We start from the raw sequence: 18,874 nt of genomic DNA, 5'->3' as shown, positions 1-18,874 counted from the left end.
TTCAAAGCTGCTCGTAATAACAAAACATAATTTGTGTGTGTGACCCTCCCACTGCTGGATCATAAATATCAGTACTTGTGCGCTGCCATCTGTTGCTCAAAAAACAACTATACTGTTAAAATGTGTTTCAGTGCCTGTGAGGCATTCTTACGCCAAACAGCCAGGGTCAGGGTAGTCTCTTTAAAAGAGCAAATAATAAAAAGGTGCACATCAGTGAACCAGACCTATGTTACAAGGACTACATCACCAAATATTTCTGAATGGGAACTTGATTCTGACAAAGTACCAAGATCTTTAGAGAGCAATTAAGAACAAACTAAGGGGTGTTAATTATACATATGCCAGATCAAGGATGGTTCCAAAACAGACTGCTAACTCAGGAAGCAAACGTAAAACAGAAGAAAGGAAAGTACATAGGATTTTCCCTGCCGCAGCTTTTAAAAAAAAAAAAAAAAAAAATCAGCTATTCATCCAAAAACCAAGTAAATGATAAAAGCTAGAGTAATATAAAGGAGAGAAGTAACACACTGTCAGATGAAAAAAATCTGTATGGCGAGGCTTGCATTCTACCATCACAGAAAGAGCAAGAAGATGCATGAGAGATTTGGGAGGAATCTGGAAATCTAAATACTCAGTTATACTACAAGAAGAGAGCTAGGTGAAAAGTGGTACTGCAAGCAGGGGGAGCAGGGAGAGATGAAGGAGGAATGCAAAATAAGTATCACAGAAAGTTAAGTTCCAATTCAGGTAATCACAAAGAACAGAATAGCTAAATCTGAGGAAAATATAAAAAAAATAGAATAAGACAACATAATGGTATAAGATGCAGAAACAATAGAAAACATTTGCAGTGACAAGGAAAGGCACTGGGAACAAGTAGTAAGGCACTCATACCTTCATTCCAGGACATATCCTCAAGATAAATTTGTGCATGTAGTGGCCATTCTTTTGTCAGATTATCTTCTATAAAGAAAACATGACAGAGGTTCAACCCTGGTAACATACAGGTCCTTATTTCTTCCTGATATATTAATAGTTTTATATACCTAGCAGTCAATCTGGTCCCTACTAGAGAGTCATACCTAGACCACATGATCAGTTCACGTGCAGTTCTCTAAAATTTTAGTTTCCATATCTCTGCATAAGCTGGAAAATGGCCTACTGTAGCCAGGAGAAGTAAATGGTGAAGATGTATTACTGAAATTAAGACACTGCTGAAACCAGTACTTTTGGGCATGCCAAACAATTATGTGAAATTAGGGGCAAACTTTTGTTCTTATGTAAATACCTTTTAAAAGCCTGGCTGTAACTACAATTCCACAAGCTGAAATTTTGTACGTCTGCTTACCTGTACTTTTCACAAAAGCACGGAATGGTCGAGGTCAGAAGGGACCTCTCAAGATCACCTAATCCAACCCTGCACAAGCAGGGTCAGCTACAGCAAGCTGCCCAGGACCACGTCCAGTCAGATTTTAAGTATCTCCACAGATGGTGACTCCATGATCTCTCTTAGGCAACCCATTCTCCTTTAGAAAGGAGAAGCCAAATACCACCCCCCCCAAAAGTAAATGTTAGGGTTGCGTGTGAGAAGAACACAAAGATTCCTGCAAAAAGATATTCCTAACAGAAGATAAATGAAAAACGCTTTTAGGGGAAGACTCCTCCAAGTGTTCTTTTAGGACAAGGAGTCCCTCAGCACAGAAAGAAGGTCAGTTCTGGCCAGCACCTGAGATCTGTTACCATTTGATCCCCTACATTCTTCCAACGTTGAGTACAGCATGAAAAGAAAAGTGTACAATACAATTGAAATTATCAAGTGCAAACTGTGCAATACAAATTGGTTTTTGCAATTTATTGGCACCCTCATATTTGATGTGCGAAGTTCACACCAAATTCTATAACTGGACATTATAAGATTTTGTCAACACAGTTACAAGTGAAGCCATAAAAGGTAATATTAAAAAAAAACAAACAACCCAAACTCAACCCAAAACCTTACTATGCAAAACCTCCCAGCTGCTGCCTGACACCTGGAAGCTCCAGCTCCCCAAATGCTGTATTTTAAAGAACCAGAAACACCTGAAAGCTGATCTTTAGCACATATACAGAAATACCCTACATTTGGCAAGACTCAGGAGCTTAGTGCTTATTTAAGGTTTAAATCGGGTTGTTATTGAGAAAGTAGGTGTTCCTTCTCTTGGATCAGTGAGTTTTTAAACAACTTTTATAGTTTAATAACATCAAGCTTTTTAGAGCATATAGCGTTGTCTACAGCTTTCTATGAAAAGTTGGTAGTGAGAGAATTTCTTATTCCAGAACTACTTACTGAGCACTTGCTGAAAAAGTCAGAGGCCCAGATTATTTTATTTTATTTTAATTCCCAAGAGATTGCCCTACCTAATCACTAGATTGTAGGGTATTCTAAATGGTTCCCAGCTTCTTCTATATAACTGCTCTTTGCTCTGGGCTGAGAAGTAGAAATAAGGGACTTTGCAGCTGCCTTCTCCAACCCTGTTAACCCCAGAAAAACCACACATCTCCTTACTCTTCAAGAGCTGATACCAGATTTCGAACAGTGAAGCAGTGACTCAGAACAGACATACATCAATATTCTATCACTTGATGTCACACATTAGCTATGTAAAGCAAGCTATTCACAAGTAAGATTCCTAACTTACAACAAAGTAGTGTAAATTGCTGCGAAGAAGTTTAAGGCTACTATGAAAGTATAATCCTAGCAATAGCTAATCACAGCTTTCTCTATAGTTAATTATCTAAATTAACTTTAAAATCTAACCAATCTGTTTTGTTGGGGTTTTTTTGTTTGTTTGTTTGTCTCCCCTTTCATACCTCTATCAGTTTTAAAAGTATAGTATCATAGGTAGAAGTATTAATGTAATGTACCAGTAGTGAAATGAACCCCTTGTATTTTAACTATCCTTATGTATAATTGGGGGGGGGTGGGAGGAAGAAGAGTTACATTTTGGGTTTTTAAATTGGACATTTAAAGCCAGTTTAAAAACAAAAATCAACCATCAAATATTAAGTTCCAGTCTTTATTTTGCAACCAAATCATTATTCTAATTTTAACAGAAATGTACATTGTAGATCCTTAAGAATGAGCCTCATCTAAATTAGTTTTAATGAAGGAGATAAAAACAAGTCAGACACATTGGAAATAATGACAGAATCAATACAGCCTCTTTGACGTTACCTTTCCTGAACTGAACACCTAGTCTGTAATGAAAAGGTCAGAATTAAAAGAAAATTAACCCTCTCAAACCTAATACTTTATTGCTGTCAAAAAAAGGGGAAAAAATCAGCAAGAGAGTAAAGATGAAAGAAAACTGGAAGATATACTTATCAATCAGTCATTCTCATTGTAGTGCATGCTCTCAATTACATAAACAAGAGCTATGGGTAATGTTTTAGTTATACAAAGTAACCACATTTGTCTTAACACCTGATTGGAACATTAGTTAACTGCATGAAATGTCCAAAATAAAATAAAAGGTCAGATGGTCTTAACTCCTGCCAAACAACTCTAACGTTAACTTGGAGTTAGGCTGGTACAGCCTTCTAGCTACAAAAGATGAGAACAGGGGTGGTGAATGTCCTGAGAACACCCACAAAACTGGTCAGAGGCCTCTCCTCCAGCAGGCCTTGTGCGAAATAAAGAGTCCTCCTCCTCTTTTTTGAGGAAAGAAAAAAAAAAAAATAAAACGGAGTTCAAAATGAAGTCTGTCTACCTACCTCCCTACCTTCAGGTTCTTCTCTCCACTGCGGTGGAAGAAAACAATAATATAACTGTGAGAACAGTGTGAAAAAGGCAAGTGCTTCCTATTTCACCTGGGGTTTTGGGTGGTGGGTTTTTTTTTAAATACTTGGAAGAAAAATTCACAAAGGAAAATGGTCTTTTATGTTGTAGGAAGAACAGATTTTCCTAAGCTTCATTTATAGGTAGCAAAAAATTGAGTTAAAAAGAAACGAGGCTTTCCTATTTGGAATTCATGAAGCAGGATTTCACTCAGAACAAGTTTTATGGGATCAGAGGTGGAGGTCTGGGTCATGTCTTGCTGACAGAAATCACAAAAAGGGCAGATGGACCATATGAAGAGAACCGGTGAAATGCAAATTTAGGTTACCATACTTTCTGAAGTAAAGTTACTCACAAAGTAATGAAGAAGGTGGCTGAGGAAAAGTCTACCCTCTCTTCTATTCCAAACATAGTACAATATGAAGCCCAGGAAAGAGAATTTCAACTAAGATTTTCTAATTCGTTACTGCAATTGTAATTTTAAAAATTTAAAAGAAAAAAAAAAAAAGAAAAAATCAACAGGCAAAATCAATCACTCATACAATTCCCAGCCTGGACAGAGATTGTTATTCCTAGTCTGATGCTCAAGTCTGAAAGAATCTTACTGGTTATCTCAGAAGATGTAAATTTTCAATTAGTACTCTGGACTTGAGTAAGTCTCCAAACTTGGCACATAATCCAGTAACTGCTCTTGTCAGTCAGTTTTGTATGCTGCATTTATTTGCTTATCTGGTTCAAGCAGGAGAAACTTTCCTTCCACAGCTGAACAAAACTTTTTTATTTTCTAGTTCTCCTCTCTAATACACCTTAAGCAGCAGAAACCGATTTAGCCACTTATTTACAAACAGAGGGACAGCCCAGTATGAGTTTGGGGAGCATAGTACCAGAACTACAAACCTAAGAGTTTTCACAGAGTGTGTTAGTGACTCTAGTATTTCTTGTGCTCTTCCTTATTTCATCTGCATCGTTATTATTACAGCCATGACTCTCGTTAGTGGTTCTCTGAAGTAAACTGGTGTCTGATTTGCACTCCCTTGCCAGAGGAGAAGGTTACTTAAGACTGGTATTGTTACCAGTACTGAGTCCTGTGGTAGGCTTACTTATACGTGACGTCTGCTTAAGCTGTAGAACTCTGTACCAAGCTGTACTTTCTGAAACATGTTCCTGAGCACATAGGGAAAACTGTGAAGACCTGAGCATCTACTATACCTCGAAAACCAAATTTTAATTCACAAGAAGAACAGCCTGCTTGGCTTTGCCATCTATTGGATTTGTCCAACAACAAGAGGTGAAAGGATTCCGCAGCTCCATTGTCTCAACTGCAAGATCTAAGAAAACACTGGCAGGCTCATCAGAGAGGTTTATGAGCCTGCAATTCAAAGAGATTAAAAGGAAAAATCTACTGAGATTCTTTCAGGCTACAGAACAACATTAAATAACTATTAGCAGCTTGGTTCAGTAAAGCTTTACTAGAGCCCTTGCTGGGTCATTCAGAAATTGTAAAAGAGCAAAGGTATTTAAGTTTCACTTGAGGATACAATAAATATTTCTTGGGCTATTTAAGGCTGAGTTGCAAGGGTTGCAAGCAGTAAACGGAAATTTAACCCTTTTAACAGTTTATGGTAATAGTAAAAATAGTCAGAATGCTTAAAAGATTTTTCTAGGTCTTTATCAGTCACATCCTCTTAGAAATTTTTTTTTTTTTACATAATTAAAGTTCAAGATAAGTATTGTCAATCAAATACTGTTCATAGTATCTACTAAGTATCAAAATCATCACAGTACTCAAAACCTGGATATTTTCAGAAGTTAATTTTTTCTAATAGGCTATTTGGTTTTAAACAATTACTTAAGTTTTCTCTCTTGCATTGAAATAACCATGCTCACTTAAATTTGAAATTACAAAAGAGTCATACATAAAGAATTTTCATAACAAAATGCTATGTTTGTTAAAAAATATGAAAAATTGCTTTACTTGTAGCCCCTGCAGATTAGAATTAACTCCAAAGAGCTGCAGTAAAAGGCTTGTGTCCCAGCACTAGCTGAGGGTCTACAGCCATAAAATCCATGGCGAGAGAAGGAACATACACTTCTGTCACTTAAGGCGTATAACCTGGCACACTGAGAAGCCTAAGTTCACAGCCATGTTAAAAGCTTTATTTTGGTCTAAAAGTATTTTTTTTTTAAGAAGGAATTTTCTTAACAAGGAACAACTAAAATACACTGCAGTAATTTTTTTCCTTTCTTATAATAAGATAGTCAAGGTGTTCAACTGCCCCTTCTGCTAGCTATTAAAAGCATTTTTGTAGGCTTTTATCTTGCTTCTCCTGCTTATTCTCATAGTGGATTTGTAAGGTTATTCTTCTGGCATCCTATTTACCAAATTATGTAAGATAACTTGATGACCAATACGGAATCATCACTTTATTGCTGGAGCAGGAGAGACCTGGATTCATGGGAAAGTGACCATCTCCAAGCCAGTCTTTCCAGTGTACTGTACTAGGAGAGGAATGGGGAAGGAGCTACCTTCCATTTGGTTTTTCTTTTGCCTAATTTATGACCACACCTGTGTAAGACTCCCTTTCTAAACCTGCAGTAGAAACATAACTGAGAGTGAGGACACATCCTCAAAGATTTTTCAGGTTTTAAAGAGATCGGTATTGTCAGTGGAAGCTGAATTAGCGACCAGATATTTTAAAATGAGCTATTAGACTAAGGAAAGATTTTTGTTGTGCCCCACTGCCTACAGGGAAGGTACAGAGAGGATAGAACCAGCATTGTTCTCAGAGACAAACGGCACGAGTTGGAACCTGGCAATTCCAGTTCGGACCTGTAATTCCTTAAGTCTAAGAAATGAAGCAAGAACAAAAGGAAAATGATGCTGGAATAGTCATGTATGAAACTGCATCTGTAATATTTTTCTAAAAATATAATTTAAAAATTGAAAATCAAAAGGAGGTATGTGCCGAGAAGTAAAAGCTCCCACCGGTGATTACATCCCCCGCCCTATAGACACTTCTGCTTTATGGACACTTGTGTCCATCATCACATAAAAACATATCCTGGATAGAACCTCACTGGAGCCATACAGGGGAAAAAACCCCTAGATTCTTAAATTCCTCCACCCTCTGCCCCAAACACACATACAAAGCAATGGGGTTTAGTGTCAATCCCATTATTGGCTTTGAATTATTTGCTACGTTTAGTGTCAGAAATTAATCAAAGTCACCAGTTTATTCATTTAATTTTTATTGTGACCTTTCTATTAATCATTTCATCCTTAATAATTAAAATGGAAAATGAATTATCTTAATTATGTGATTGTTCAGATACACAGTTGCTTTGTATTTAAGTCAACAAAAATACACCGAAGTTGCAGGGCTGCTCTTCAAAGGGACCTTGATAGGATACAGAAGTGGGCTGAGAGGGACATCAAAGGGTTTGACAAGGATCAACTCCTGCTTTTGGGATGGAATAACCTAACGCACCAGTACAGGCTGGGAGACAACTGGCTGGAAAGCAGTTTTCCAGAAAAGGACCTGAGGGTCCTGGCGGACAAGAGGTTCAACACAAGTCAGCAGGTCAAGGCAGTGATTTTTTTCTTTTTCTTCTCTACTCAGCACTTAACGAGATTGCATCTGAAGTCCTGTGTCCAGTTTTGGTCTCCCCAGTACAAAGCACTGACATATAGGAGCAAGTCCAGCAGACTGCCAGCATGGTCAGGGGTTGGGACAGACGTCATACAAGGAGAGGCCAGAAGAACACAGGCATCTCACTGTCTTCTCTATACCCTCCTATTAGGTAGCTGTAGACTTGTCAGGGGTGCACAGTGGAAGGATGAGAAGTGAAAGGCACAAGTTGCAAAAAGAATCCTTATATCCGACTTGATAGAAGGAAAACATGTTTTGGTTGGTTCTGGGGTTGGTTTTTTGGTTTCTGTTTGGGGTTTTTGGTTTGTTTGGTTTGGTTTTTCTACTGTGAGGGTGTTCAAACACTGGAACAGACTGCCCAGGGCAGCTCTGGAATCTCCATCCTTGGAGATATTAAAAACTAGGCTGGAGAAGGTCTGAGCAACTGACCTGTGTGGAGTTGCTTTGAGTAGGAGACTGATCTAGATGACCTATGAAGGTCGCTTCCAACCTACGTGATTCTCTGATTCTGTGAAAAGTTTTCTATTCTTTCAAATTGTGACACAAAAACATGAACTTTCAGGGTTCAGATGACTTCTAATATGAAAACCGTAAAGCAGGTTTTTTCCACGCTAAACTCACTGAAAAACTTCTGGTTAATTATTACTGTCAAACTTGATTTTAACTGCATATTCGTCTTTTCTAAATGGGATACTGAACAAAGAATGGAAAAATCTAAGAAGAAAAATATGTTGAGGAAAAAAAAGTCCGTTCTTATGGTAAATTGGTATTTTACCTATTGGTAAATTGTTATACAGCTTTTTTTCCCCATCCCCCAAATTTTTCACAGGGATTGGAAGCAAAAGATTCACCATTATAAAAGGGTGTTCTTATATGTCATTAAAGATATGACAAAACAATGAATTGGAAAAATTTTCACTAAACATACAAAAAGGCAGTTCTTGTAAGATTTCCAGACCAGAGAGGCTTGGATAAGTATTTGAGCCAAACCTCTAAGTGGTTTGAGGTTCGTCCTTTCCTCTTTAATACTATGGCCTTAAGGCACAAAAAATTAGTAGAAGATCATTGTGATACCTTCAGAGAAAAGCAGTATTAAGATATGAAAGCACATTCTCAATGATTCAATCAAAAAAAAAAAAAAAAAACCAACCCAACCCACAACTAAAACCATAGAGCCCCACAGAATTTCAGCTTCTTAGGACTTCTCTGGCCACTGAATTTCTGAGCCAAGTAATGAAGATTTAGTTAGTATAAAACAAGAAGGCACAGACAAATAAACAACCTGTGAAATGGGGAAAAAATGACTACCGTGCAAAGGCCTTGCTGCTGACTGGCCGCCCCACACACATGCACGCTGGCATCCTCAGCTCCTGCTGCCTGGGCTTTGCAGTCTTACTAACTTGCTGTATTATCTCCCTCATCACTATTCCCCTTAGCTGCTGTCTCAATTCCTTTGTTTCTGAGAGCTTTTACAGCAGTGTCTATGAATTTGTCTAGAATCATGACTTCAGAAGCAACTTGACAGGCATTCAAAGAACGAGAATTTATTTCACCATCATTTTGCTGCCAGGGAACATGCTGCAAAGAACGCAGTAACACTGCACATGTATGTTACATGTGGCTTAGCTTGAAACACTGGGTCCTCTGTGAATGGCACCCTCTATATTAAAATATACCTATCCCATTCTCATACCATTACCAAATACCTGCGTAAATAAATGTACAATTTGTTTTCTTTATTTACCAAGGCTTTTTTACAGAATCTTGAGGCAGCTTTTAGAAGAACTCATCTGGATGCAAAAAAAATCTCAGGAAATACAGATAACCTTTAAAATACTGTACAATAAATTTTGTCAAAACTAATTTATAGCAATGTCCTTAAATTCCATGGGAAAACAAAGTAGCTTATTAAATCTTGATGTAGCTCTCGACTTCAGTGGATTAACCTGACCCAAGAAAAATGGAACCTCATGGTCTGTATTTAAGCTTTAGGTAAAATCACTAGACACACAAAAGATTTCTGACAATCTCCAATTCTTTTCTCCTGTGCGTATACAATTTGTGAAAATGGAAGACATAGCTGATCCTACTGTACTCTTAGCACTGTAGTATGAAAGCACTGGGTAGCAGAAATTCCTGTTCTGGCATCACATTTAGGCATTTAAAAAAATAAGTATGAGATGCAAATTCATTTAAATTTGATCTTAATAGTGTTTACATAACAAATTAGCACAAGATCAATTTTTTTTCCCATTCTTTTAAAATATTTATGCAACCATTCTGTTTTCACCCCTCCCCCCTCTTTTCCAAAACCCACACAAAGTCTGAAATACAAGATTATTTAACTAGAGAATTCATACTGGGTATATACAACTACATATCACTCTTTTTATCCTGCAGTGATGCCTATCTGCCAGAATGACTAAGCCTTTGTCTCTCCAAGTTCTGGTATCCGCAGCGGCAGGGGAGTTAAAAATCAGCACAAGAGAGAAAGGTCTGATGGTGTGCCAACGTACAATGGAAGAGAATTCAATAACAAGCTGCAGAGACAGTGGGCTTTTATCAGACACATTCAAAAGTGGTGGTGGCTACATGTCAATGCTGGACCGGAGTGTGTTACCGCAGAGTGCGACCGAGTGTTTTCCCCACAGGCAATACACTATTATTGACTCCCCCCATTAACATGTAGGGTGGATATACATTTATTGAAGGTTCTAATGGAAGGCTGAGGGACTCCTATCCTGAGGCCAGAGCAGAAAGACAGCCTATCACTTCATGTAATGGTAGCCCATGTGTGACAGACCTGACCTACATTTCCCCCCTTTCTTTCTCACAACAGCCTGTCACTGTTTTAAGACGCTATTTTCTGAGAGGTATAAAAAGAAATGCACGCTAGAGCTGCCTAGTTAATGTGTTATATTGGAATATTATTTATAAACCTGCTTCAAAAAGACTAATTTAGACGACAGATGAATTATGAAAGCTACCATAACACACACACAACCAAAAAGAATGTATCTTAATGATTCTGAAGTGCTTATAAACTCATACACATTGAACACTAAGTATAAATGGATTAATACCTATATCTAAGATACTGCAACAAAATGTAGTATAAGACTTAAAATTAAGAACGCTTAATGAAGCTGCCTTAAGAAAAGAAAAAGGCCTAAGGTCTGTAATTAGTGTAAATTTCATATTCATTCAAATTATTAGGAATAACGCCACCTAATGTTTTGTTGGAAGTAATTCAATGTTTTCACTAGCTAATGTATGTGTAGCAAAAGCTATAAATAATGGATCCACATTTGAAAGTAGGACAAGAGTGAAGGAAACATTTGGTTCAGCAATAAACAGCATTTTAAAATACCATCTAACTACCACTCCCAGACCCTGCTTATTTAAAGAGCTGCTGCCACTACAGCACTCCTTGGCAGGAACCTACCACGCTGCTGCAGGTCATACTCTTTTTTTGTCTCTTCGTTCCCTAGAATTTTCCACGCTTGATCAATTTCGATGAACCTCTGCACGCGCTCCTCCACTTCTCCTGCTGGCACATCTGCCTTCTGTTTGTCTGGATGATACTGCCAATCAAAAAAAAAAAAAAAAAGAGAGAGAGAGAAAAAAAGTTGAGGGGAGTGGAAGAGGAGCAATCGATAATGCATTTGATATTCAGTTAAAAGGACAGAGAAAAGGAGAAGGTCTGAGCTAAGGTGCCAAAGGAAGGGAGACAACGATGCTGGGCACAAGAGAAAGCTGCCAATTTAATTAGACCATTGAAATGGCAACAAAACCACCAGTGGCACAAATGTCACCATGCGCACTGACGGCATTTTCTGGATAATTTGCTGATGGAATCATTGGTCTTATGGACAATTTACCTAGAGCGAATGACTACCACAAACAGAAATAGGTACATGCAGAGGACCACGACATGGGACAAGAGGTGGTGCTGTAGGTCCTAGCAGCTCTTTTAACATTACACATAGCTGATTTAAAAAATACCACCAACGTTTGGTTAAGGCTCTTACAGATAAACTGAATGCTGTATTAAATGTACCTAGTTTTTTTTATTATTTAAATGGTAAATAGAATATACATGATCAAATGTAATTTATAATAGATGTAATTCTACTTTTGAAAATGTGCCTCAACATCTTTAATTGCTTCCAGTTCAGTGAATCAACAGCCCTTCCAAATATTTAAAGTCATGGATAACTGGCTACAAAACTGTGTCATTTTAGTTAAGAAATGGTTATTCAAGGATATGGCCGCAAGAAATCTCACGTTAAATAGACAATAATAATTAGAATGGTAACGTGTTTTCTTTACCATTTATACTACAGGTTCGGAACAGAGCATTCCGACTTCTTTTTGGTTCAAATGTCTACTGAAAAGGAATCCTCAAAGCTCCATCTTCCTGTAGCTTTACTTCATCTCCAATAATCTCTTTTTTTGGATATTTTAAATTGCTCAGTATAAGTGATGGTCAACAGGAAACAGCATTGAAGATGAGAAAGTTGCGATGTAATCAGACCTATCAGCTGTTAATTATGTTATAAATCAAGATATCCCTTATTCTGGAGCTTTAACTTCAGCCCTTTATACTAACATCAGTCGGGGCACTGAGACGTACAGCAGATTTTAAGACTTAGAACACCTGTTCCACAAGCATTCGAGCAGATTTCTGATTAACTGAATCCCTTTCAGTTTATAATTAATTTTGGAAAGGAAAGAAAAGAATACTACTATCATGTGTGCTTTGTAAAATCTAAAATTTAAAAGGACCACTTCTACTGGAGTCTGTTTGCTCACTGATGTACGTATCTGTCATTTGCACTGACGGGTGTTACCCGGATAAATCCCCTGTACGACAACAAGAGAATGTACATAAGAGCAAAACATTAAGCTTGGTCCTCGAGTTTTTTCACAGGTATTTTTCGATATACAGATGAATGCACCTGCAACCTCAAGGATGGAGGCTGTACACAAATGTATATTTTTGTTCCACCGGATGAGTAAGCACACTTGAAGTCATCTCTGCATTCCAGACTGAGGACTAGCTTGCAACTTGCTGAAAATATGGTTGAAGCACAGTTGCAATCCGTAAAGGTTTATCTCTTGGAGATCCCTTTTTATATCTCCCCAGTTGGAGATGACAAAATTCTCAGGCGCAAACAAATAAATTTTTGGTCATTGCATTTAGTCATTGTATTCTAAATAGCTAATTAGATAATGAGTAATTATACCTTTATTTGGCAGGCACTAAATTCAGTGTTCCGTCGGCATGCATCATGTTGTACTGTAAAAGCTATTTACATGTATTATTTGTTTTCAAATCCATTTTTCTGAAACCTTAGCTTTTCCAGTTGTATTTCAATTTTAATAGCATTTTTAACATTAGCGGTTGATTGTATACCACATTTGTGAAAGGTCATTTTTGAAAAAAAAAAAAAAAAAAAAAAAAATCAATGCTTAATAAGCATACAAGGCAAAATAGTCAGATCACATTAAAGATTTATATGCTTTCCTTTTAGCAATGTTATTTATTTTAACAATTACAGTTGAGGTATGCATCCAGCAGTTACTCCTCAAAGCAATATTTTATCTAAAAAATGATACTTCATTATCTTAAAGTATTTCAGATGCTATATGTAAAATTTGGACCCACCCCAAATATTGGAGGGTTAATTATAATACCTAAAAAGAGAGTTATACGACTGCTGTATATTTCACTCCATTTGGATGATGCAGTAAGCATTCTCCTACAGGCTTACACCCAGAAGGATGTAAAGGCCCATCCAAGGAATATTATACCAGACTTAGTACCACTGAAATGTAACTAGATTTGAATAGCACTGCCAGAAGACTGTCGCTCATATTGATATATGTTTGGATTGGCCACAAGACCACACCTTCTCAGATCAGTTTCTTACAGATACAAGAAAACATTACTGACCGATTGCCCAAAACGGGACTAAGGATACCTACCGGCTTCTCTCCTGCCAAGAACGTTGAGAAAACACCCCCACAAAATCGGTCACTCTTTTCCTTTGCTACACCAAAACTTTGCCTGACTGAAAAATAATTTTGGACTGTAATGGAAGTAGTGAGTGAAAAACAGTAAGCCACAAATGGCATAAAAGTACTTTGGGAAAGTAATAATCAGTGCAGAAAAGGCTATTCTGTTCATTTCTTGAATAATGCAGAAAATTCATTATTCTTCAGATTTATCATTTAGTTTTTAACTTCTTTCCTATAAATTTGGAAAATTTAATATTTGTAGCATACACAATTTTTATATTTGAAAGACTACAATTTCACATAACTAATAACTACATTGCAGGAGATCTACTCATTAAAAAAAAATATGTATCTCCATTTTGGTCTCCATGCTTTCTGAAACTATTTGCTCCTTCCTCTGTTGGGCTTGTTCCTATCATCTGATGCCTTTAGTAGTCTACATCTACACTAAGAAAAATCCTCAAACCCCCGCTCTTTTACTCTAATCCTCTCCCCCCCCCCCCCCGCCCCGTGACTCCATTTCACCTGAATTCATTATATACCTGTTCTCATCGACTCCCTTTTCCTACTCTCCAGCTTGCTGATCAAAATCCAAGAATGCTGGTCTGTAGCAAAAATCCAGTCTCGATTCAACAGCCCATACCCTTCTCTTTCATCTGAGACAATAAATGAGGTGTCCTCTCTCCAGGAGTTTTAGACCCTGTTCAGCCAGCTCAGACACCAACGCAGAGGACACCTTACCAAAGTTTCAACCAATCTACTAATAGCTGAAGTTTAAAGAGGGCACTCTACTGGCCTCCATCAATACTTCAGACATTAATCAACCATAGTCTTCTTTGGTATCTTCCCCCATTCTTGGTTACCATATCCTTGCTTCCAATTCTCCTCCCTCTCCAGCACACCCTTCAGAGGAGCTGCCTCGACACGAGCCGGGGGTTGGTTTGGAGGGAGGCGAAACATGACGTACGTTTCTGATCTCCTCTTTTCCCATTCAGCCTTATTTCTGGGTTAATCTCAGCTGCAACCGCGTACAAGCTGCGTAATGAAAATGGACAAGCCTGTTTTCTACTCGGTCCATCTCCTACTCAAACTGAACTATTGTTCATCTCTCCCTCTGTGCATCTAGGTGTAAGTTCTTACTCCAAATGTTAGAGCTCCCCAGTGTTTCCTGCAATATCAGTTCAAAATCTGTGCAAATTATCTCCGTGTCACTCATACCTGCCAGCTGAGCACTATTTCAGCTGTATTACTGCACTTAGGATATATTTAAATCTTTTTGGCTGCACATGCGTAACGTTTCGAAGCAGCAATACTTGCATAAAAATAGCTTTTTCGCCGAGCTCCCATCTTGACTTTTGAACACAGTAATAATTTTTCCTAACATATTACTACTTAATAGGACTTTATAAAAACAATAAAGGATATGTTCCTGAGTTTGACAGAGGGAGGGGAAAAGGAAGAAGGTTAGAGATGTATGCCCAATCTAGTTTTCTTTTTTTATACCTCTCCTAGAAGTAATTTGCTAACTTCCTTCCATTACCAAAGACTGACTGGAATTTATATCACTTTACAGCATATGATGGTTTTTAGTTACCGTGAGTGTTAAGAAATAAACTGATTGATAATGGAAATATATTAGTTCATCTGTTAACTGTAAAAAAAAAAACAAACCAAACCTTGCACATGCATGAGATACTGCTCGCTCCCCTGATGTTTATCTTAAATGTCACATTGTCATAGTATTTCTTGAGGACTCTAGCTCTTGGTGTGAGGGTTATTTTTTTTTTTAGGGCTTTTGTTCGTTTGTTGTAGTTTTTACCATCACTAAGAAAAATTTTAAAAAGCAGAAACCTTGAAGTCCAAAGCTCAAGTGAAAACCACACTTTAAACATTATCTGTTGGAGACTTAGTGAAATTCTTAGTGCTGCAGGGAAACAGAAAAGCAGGCTAATACAAACTTAACCTCATGCCCTTTTCAATTACAGTATCATTATTATATCTTTCTAAAACAACTGTATTGAATTGTCTTATTTTTAATATACATGAGATGGTACTTTTCAGTGGTTTGGGTACAGTGGGGAACAGCATATCACCTGGCAAACATACTCTGACACACAGACACACGTTCAGTGCATAGGTATACAAGTATCCAAAAATTTTTCACGGAACATCTTAGTTCAGGTAAATTAGTTGTGTTTCATTATGCTAACCTATTGCCTTTGATACCTACTACAGAAGAAAGAACGAGCAAGTGAGCAAACTTTTTCTGTCTCAGAAAAAAGGTGTTAATGTTGTTGCGTTCACCAAATAATTAAAAGTGTAGACTCCGAAAATTATGTGGGTTCCATCGTATATTTTATTTATACAGTGTACCACACGTGGTTTTCACCCACAGGGTTTGTATAATAATTCGGAACACACTACAGCACATTCAACTGCTACACTCTTTATTTCTGCCTACTTTCACTCCATCAAGTTTGGCCCCTTCTGCACCTTAAGAATTGCAAAATTAATCCCTGGACTTCTATCCCTGGAAGTTAATAAAGACCATTTGGTCAATAACTGTAATGGTATTACACCTCCATAACCATACCAACAGACTTTAAGAACTCTCATAGCACAAGATGAGAAACCACGATAGCTGGCTGAGCAAATCAAGCAACACAGAGGTGACACGCTAAGGTCCCTAGTCTCCTAACACTTGTACGAGTTGCTTAACTTTATGCAGTAAGTGTAATAGGGTTGATTGATTTTAATCAAATTCAAATTAGCAAGCAGAAAACCTCTAGTTAAATCAATTTAATGTACATTTCTTATTCGTGCTCATGAATTTATTTTTCAAAAGACATTTACAGCACCCAGTGAGAATCAACTTAATACGACTTACTGGGAGGGGAGGGGTGAAGCATACAGGCATAGGTTTTACACTAAACGTGTAATCTCTTGCTAAACTGTGGAATACATGATAACTAAACTGCTTAATATAGTCAAATTTTTACTCATAACTACTTTTCCACATAACAAATTGAAAAGGCTGATTATTTAGAAAAGGTTAAAAAGTACTATTCCTTCTCATTTATTACTTAATACATTACCATGGTTATTTTGCCTTGTGTATACGGGGTACCTACTTTAAAAAACAAAGATGCACCACATCCCCAACTCCATACATCAAAACCGGAAGCTTTATTTTCTATGAAAACTACTACTTCCAAATTTTTATTTAAGTTATGAAAAAGGGCTTTCATTTACTACTATGTATTTCACAGATAACTGTAAACAACTTCTCCCCCCTAAAATTACACAGCTTTTAAGTAAGCCTGTTTAAAATGTAAAATTTCTACTTTTTCTGACTGAGGAAAAAGAAGTAGATCAGCTCTAATTTTTTTCCAGGGTTGAAATAGGGAGTACTCTCCACTTTCTATGGCTTAGTCTTTCCTGCTTTCCAAGATTTCATGCAAAGCTGGCAAACATTTGGAGAAATCTTCAGCAGCAAATAAAAAGTAATATAAAAAAAGATGAACCAGATGTGGCTGCATTAAGTCATGACCTCCCCCAGGACAATAATTTCAGAGAAATATTTTCAGATTTTTAAATTTTTATTATACACCTTTTAGATTTTTTTTTTTTTTTGTAAGGGAAACCATTATTAAGGTTCTAAAATTCAAAAGTAAAGACAGACATAGAACAATGATGAAACTATTAGAGCTGAAAAATTAAAAAGTTAAGACTATTCCAGACTTATTATCATGAGCCATAAAGTAACGACCAAGCAGTCAGTACTACCAACAGTTACAGCATCGTAAATTCCTAAACTATCAGATTTATTAAAGATTTTTAACTCTGAAATTATCTACACTCTCATGGAATCAGCTTGCTAAATTAAATTGACATGTTTACACAAGTCTTGAATTCCTGCTTTATTTCAATAGGGGATGTGCACCTATATTTGAATAAGGGATACATTTAAAGCTAGAGATGTGCCCTAAATTCCTGAGTAAATCAAGTAGTAAGATTTTAACAGGGGATTACTTGCATGCATTCAAGTACTCATACTTTTGTAGGAACTACATCTAATGACTAAATCTAAGCTGTAAATAAAAGTCAATTATAGAATATTAACATATAAAATAAACTTAGTATCTCTTAGCATCCTTCTCCCTTTCTCCATGTTCAGCATATAGTAGTAGCTATGATAGTTTTATAGCCTGACGGTATTTGTTTCATGTAATGCAGCTAGATACAAGATTTCCAGCCAAGTATGATTTTTTTTTTTTTTTTTTTTTTTTTTTTTTGGTCATGGTAAAAGTAACAGAAAGCCACAGTGTTCATGACCTGCAGTATAACTACAACACCTCCTGGAATTTGTAAAAAGATCTGTATTTATATTCAAAAATGAGCAGCGGCGAAAGGCACGCGGTAATGGTCAGGGAAGAGAAATTCAACCCAAACTTTACAAACAGAGCACCACTCCATACCTGGTGAAGCTACCATTTTTGATGAATGACAGAATTGAATTAAAATCACGAACAGAAGCGGTAAAAGTCACAAAACTGGTATGCAAAGGGTCGGTTGAATTAACATTGCAAAAAGTGAAAGTCACCACGGATAAGCATCGGATAGTATGCGATAGCAGCAGTACACATCAATGACATCCATTTCCGCTGACAGGAGAGTTCGATGAATGACAGCAAGTGGACACAAGAGTTGGACACTATGCTGTTCAGAAGAGAAAAAGAATGAGAGGGGGGCAACATTGGAAGCAGCTGGATGAAGAGAGAAGCCCAAGCCATTATTTTCAAATAACATTGCCAGACTCACAGCTGGGAACCCAACAGACTAAGACTTTGACTCCTTACTGGAATTGCACAGATTAATACCAAGCACTTTAAAAAAAAAAAAAAATCACCACATTATCAGTATTTGGGGGGTTCAATCTACTTATTGTATCAAAAGCTCAATATTGAAGAGGCAATATATTCAAATTGCAGAATCAGAATTCTCTCTCAGAGTCAATAGATGACACTTTATTTGGTTAATAAGTCTAAACTATTATTTTATTTATTCCACATTATAATATAAGATAATTTAAATGCTTTTAAAGACAAAATGGGCATAAGCGAGCAGAACAGAAAGCCTAACACAGTCTTGGCCTATACAGAGTTTAGTAATGAACGTAGGTGTTGCACTAAGACAAAATGCACCAATCATTACCAGTGTGTCCCTTGCAATATAAGGCAGTGCATCCTTTTAACAAAACAAAAAGAACAAAATGCAGGCATTAACAGGACCATAAAAATATCCAAATTTGAAACTATGTTTAAAAACATTCTCATGCTTTATGCAACATTTATACGTTATCCACTGTAATTGTTATTATCTA

The 18,874-nt window shown here is 37.0% G+C and overlaps 2 protein-coding genes across 6 annotated transcripts in view; one reads left to right on the top strand and one right to left on the bottom strand.

Moving 5' to 3' along the window:
• The window catches only part of DNAJC24 (DnaJ heat shock protein family (Hsp40) member C24), a 43,662-nt gene that overhangs the window by 6,284 nt on the left and 18,504 nt on the right, over positions 1 to 18,874 (bottom strand). For all 3 annotated transcript variants that reach the window (XM_087743746.1, XM_087743765.1, XM_087743754.1), the window contains exons 3-4: positions 10,913 to 11,051; positions 895 to 963 (exon numbers count right to left, since the gene is read on the bottom strand). In XM_087743746.1, coding sequence (XP_087599872.1) covers positions 895 to 963; positions 10,913 to 11,051 — 208 coding nt within the window. The remainder of the gene's footprint in view (positions 1 to 894; positions 964 to 10,912; positions 11,052 to 18,874) is intronic.
• Positions 1 to 18,874, top strand: part of IMMP1L (inner mitochondrial membrane peptidase subunit 1) — a 58,282-nt gene that overhangs the window by 35,618 nt on the left and 3,790 nt on the right. Inside the window, exon 6 of one of the 3 annotated variants that reach the window (XM_087743697.1) lies at positions 11,814 to 12,888. The exons of 1 other annotated variant lie outside the window; for it this stretch is intronic. In XM_087743697.1, the coding sequence (XP_087599823.1) occupies positions 11,814 to 11,861 (48 nt within the window). In that variant the 3' untranslated portion in view covers positions 11,862 to 12,888. Of the gene's footprint in view, positions 1 to 9,867; positions 10,920 to 11,813; positions 12,889 to 18,874 lie in introns of those variants that run through there. One more of the 3 variants, XM_087743726.1, reaches the window with a different exon arrangement.

This window comes from Nipponia nippon, unplaced genomic scaffold (genome assembly GCF_047370975.1).
Source record: "Nipponia nippon isolate SJK-2023a ecotype South Korea unplaced genomic scaffold, ASM4737097v1 scaffold_10, whole genome shotgun sequence".
In the NCBI taxonomy this organism is placed as follows: Eukaryota; Metazoa; Chordata; class Aves; order Pelecaniformes; family Threskiornithidae; genus Nipponia; species Nipponia nippon.
Note: the sequence above shows the minus strand (reverse complement) of the source record. Positions and strands in the feature narration are given on the sequence as shown.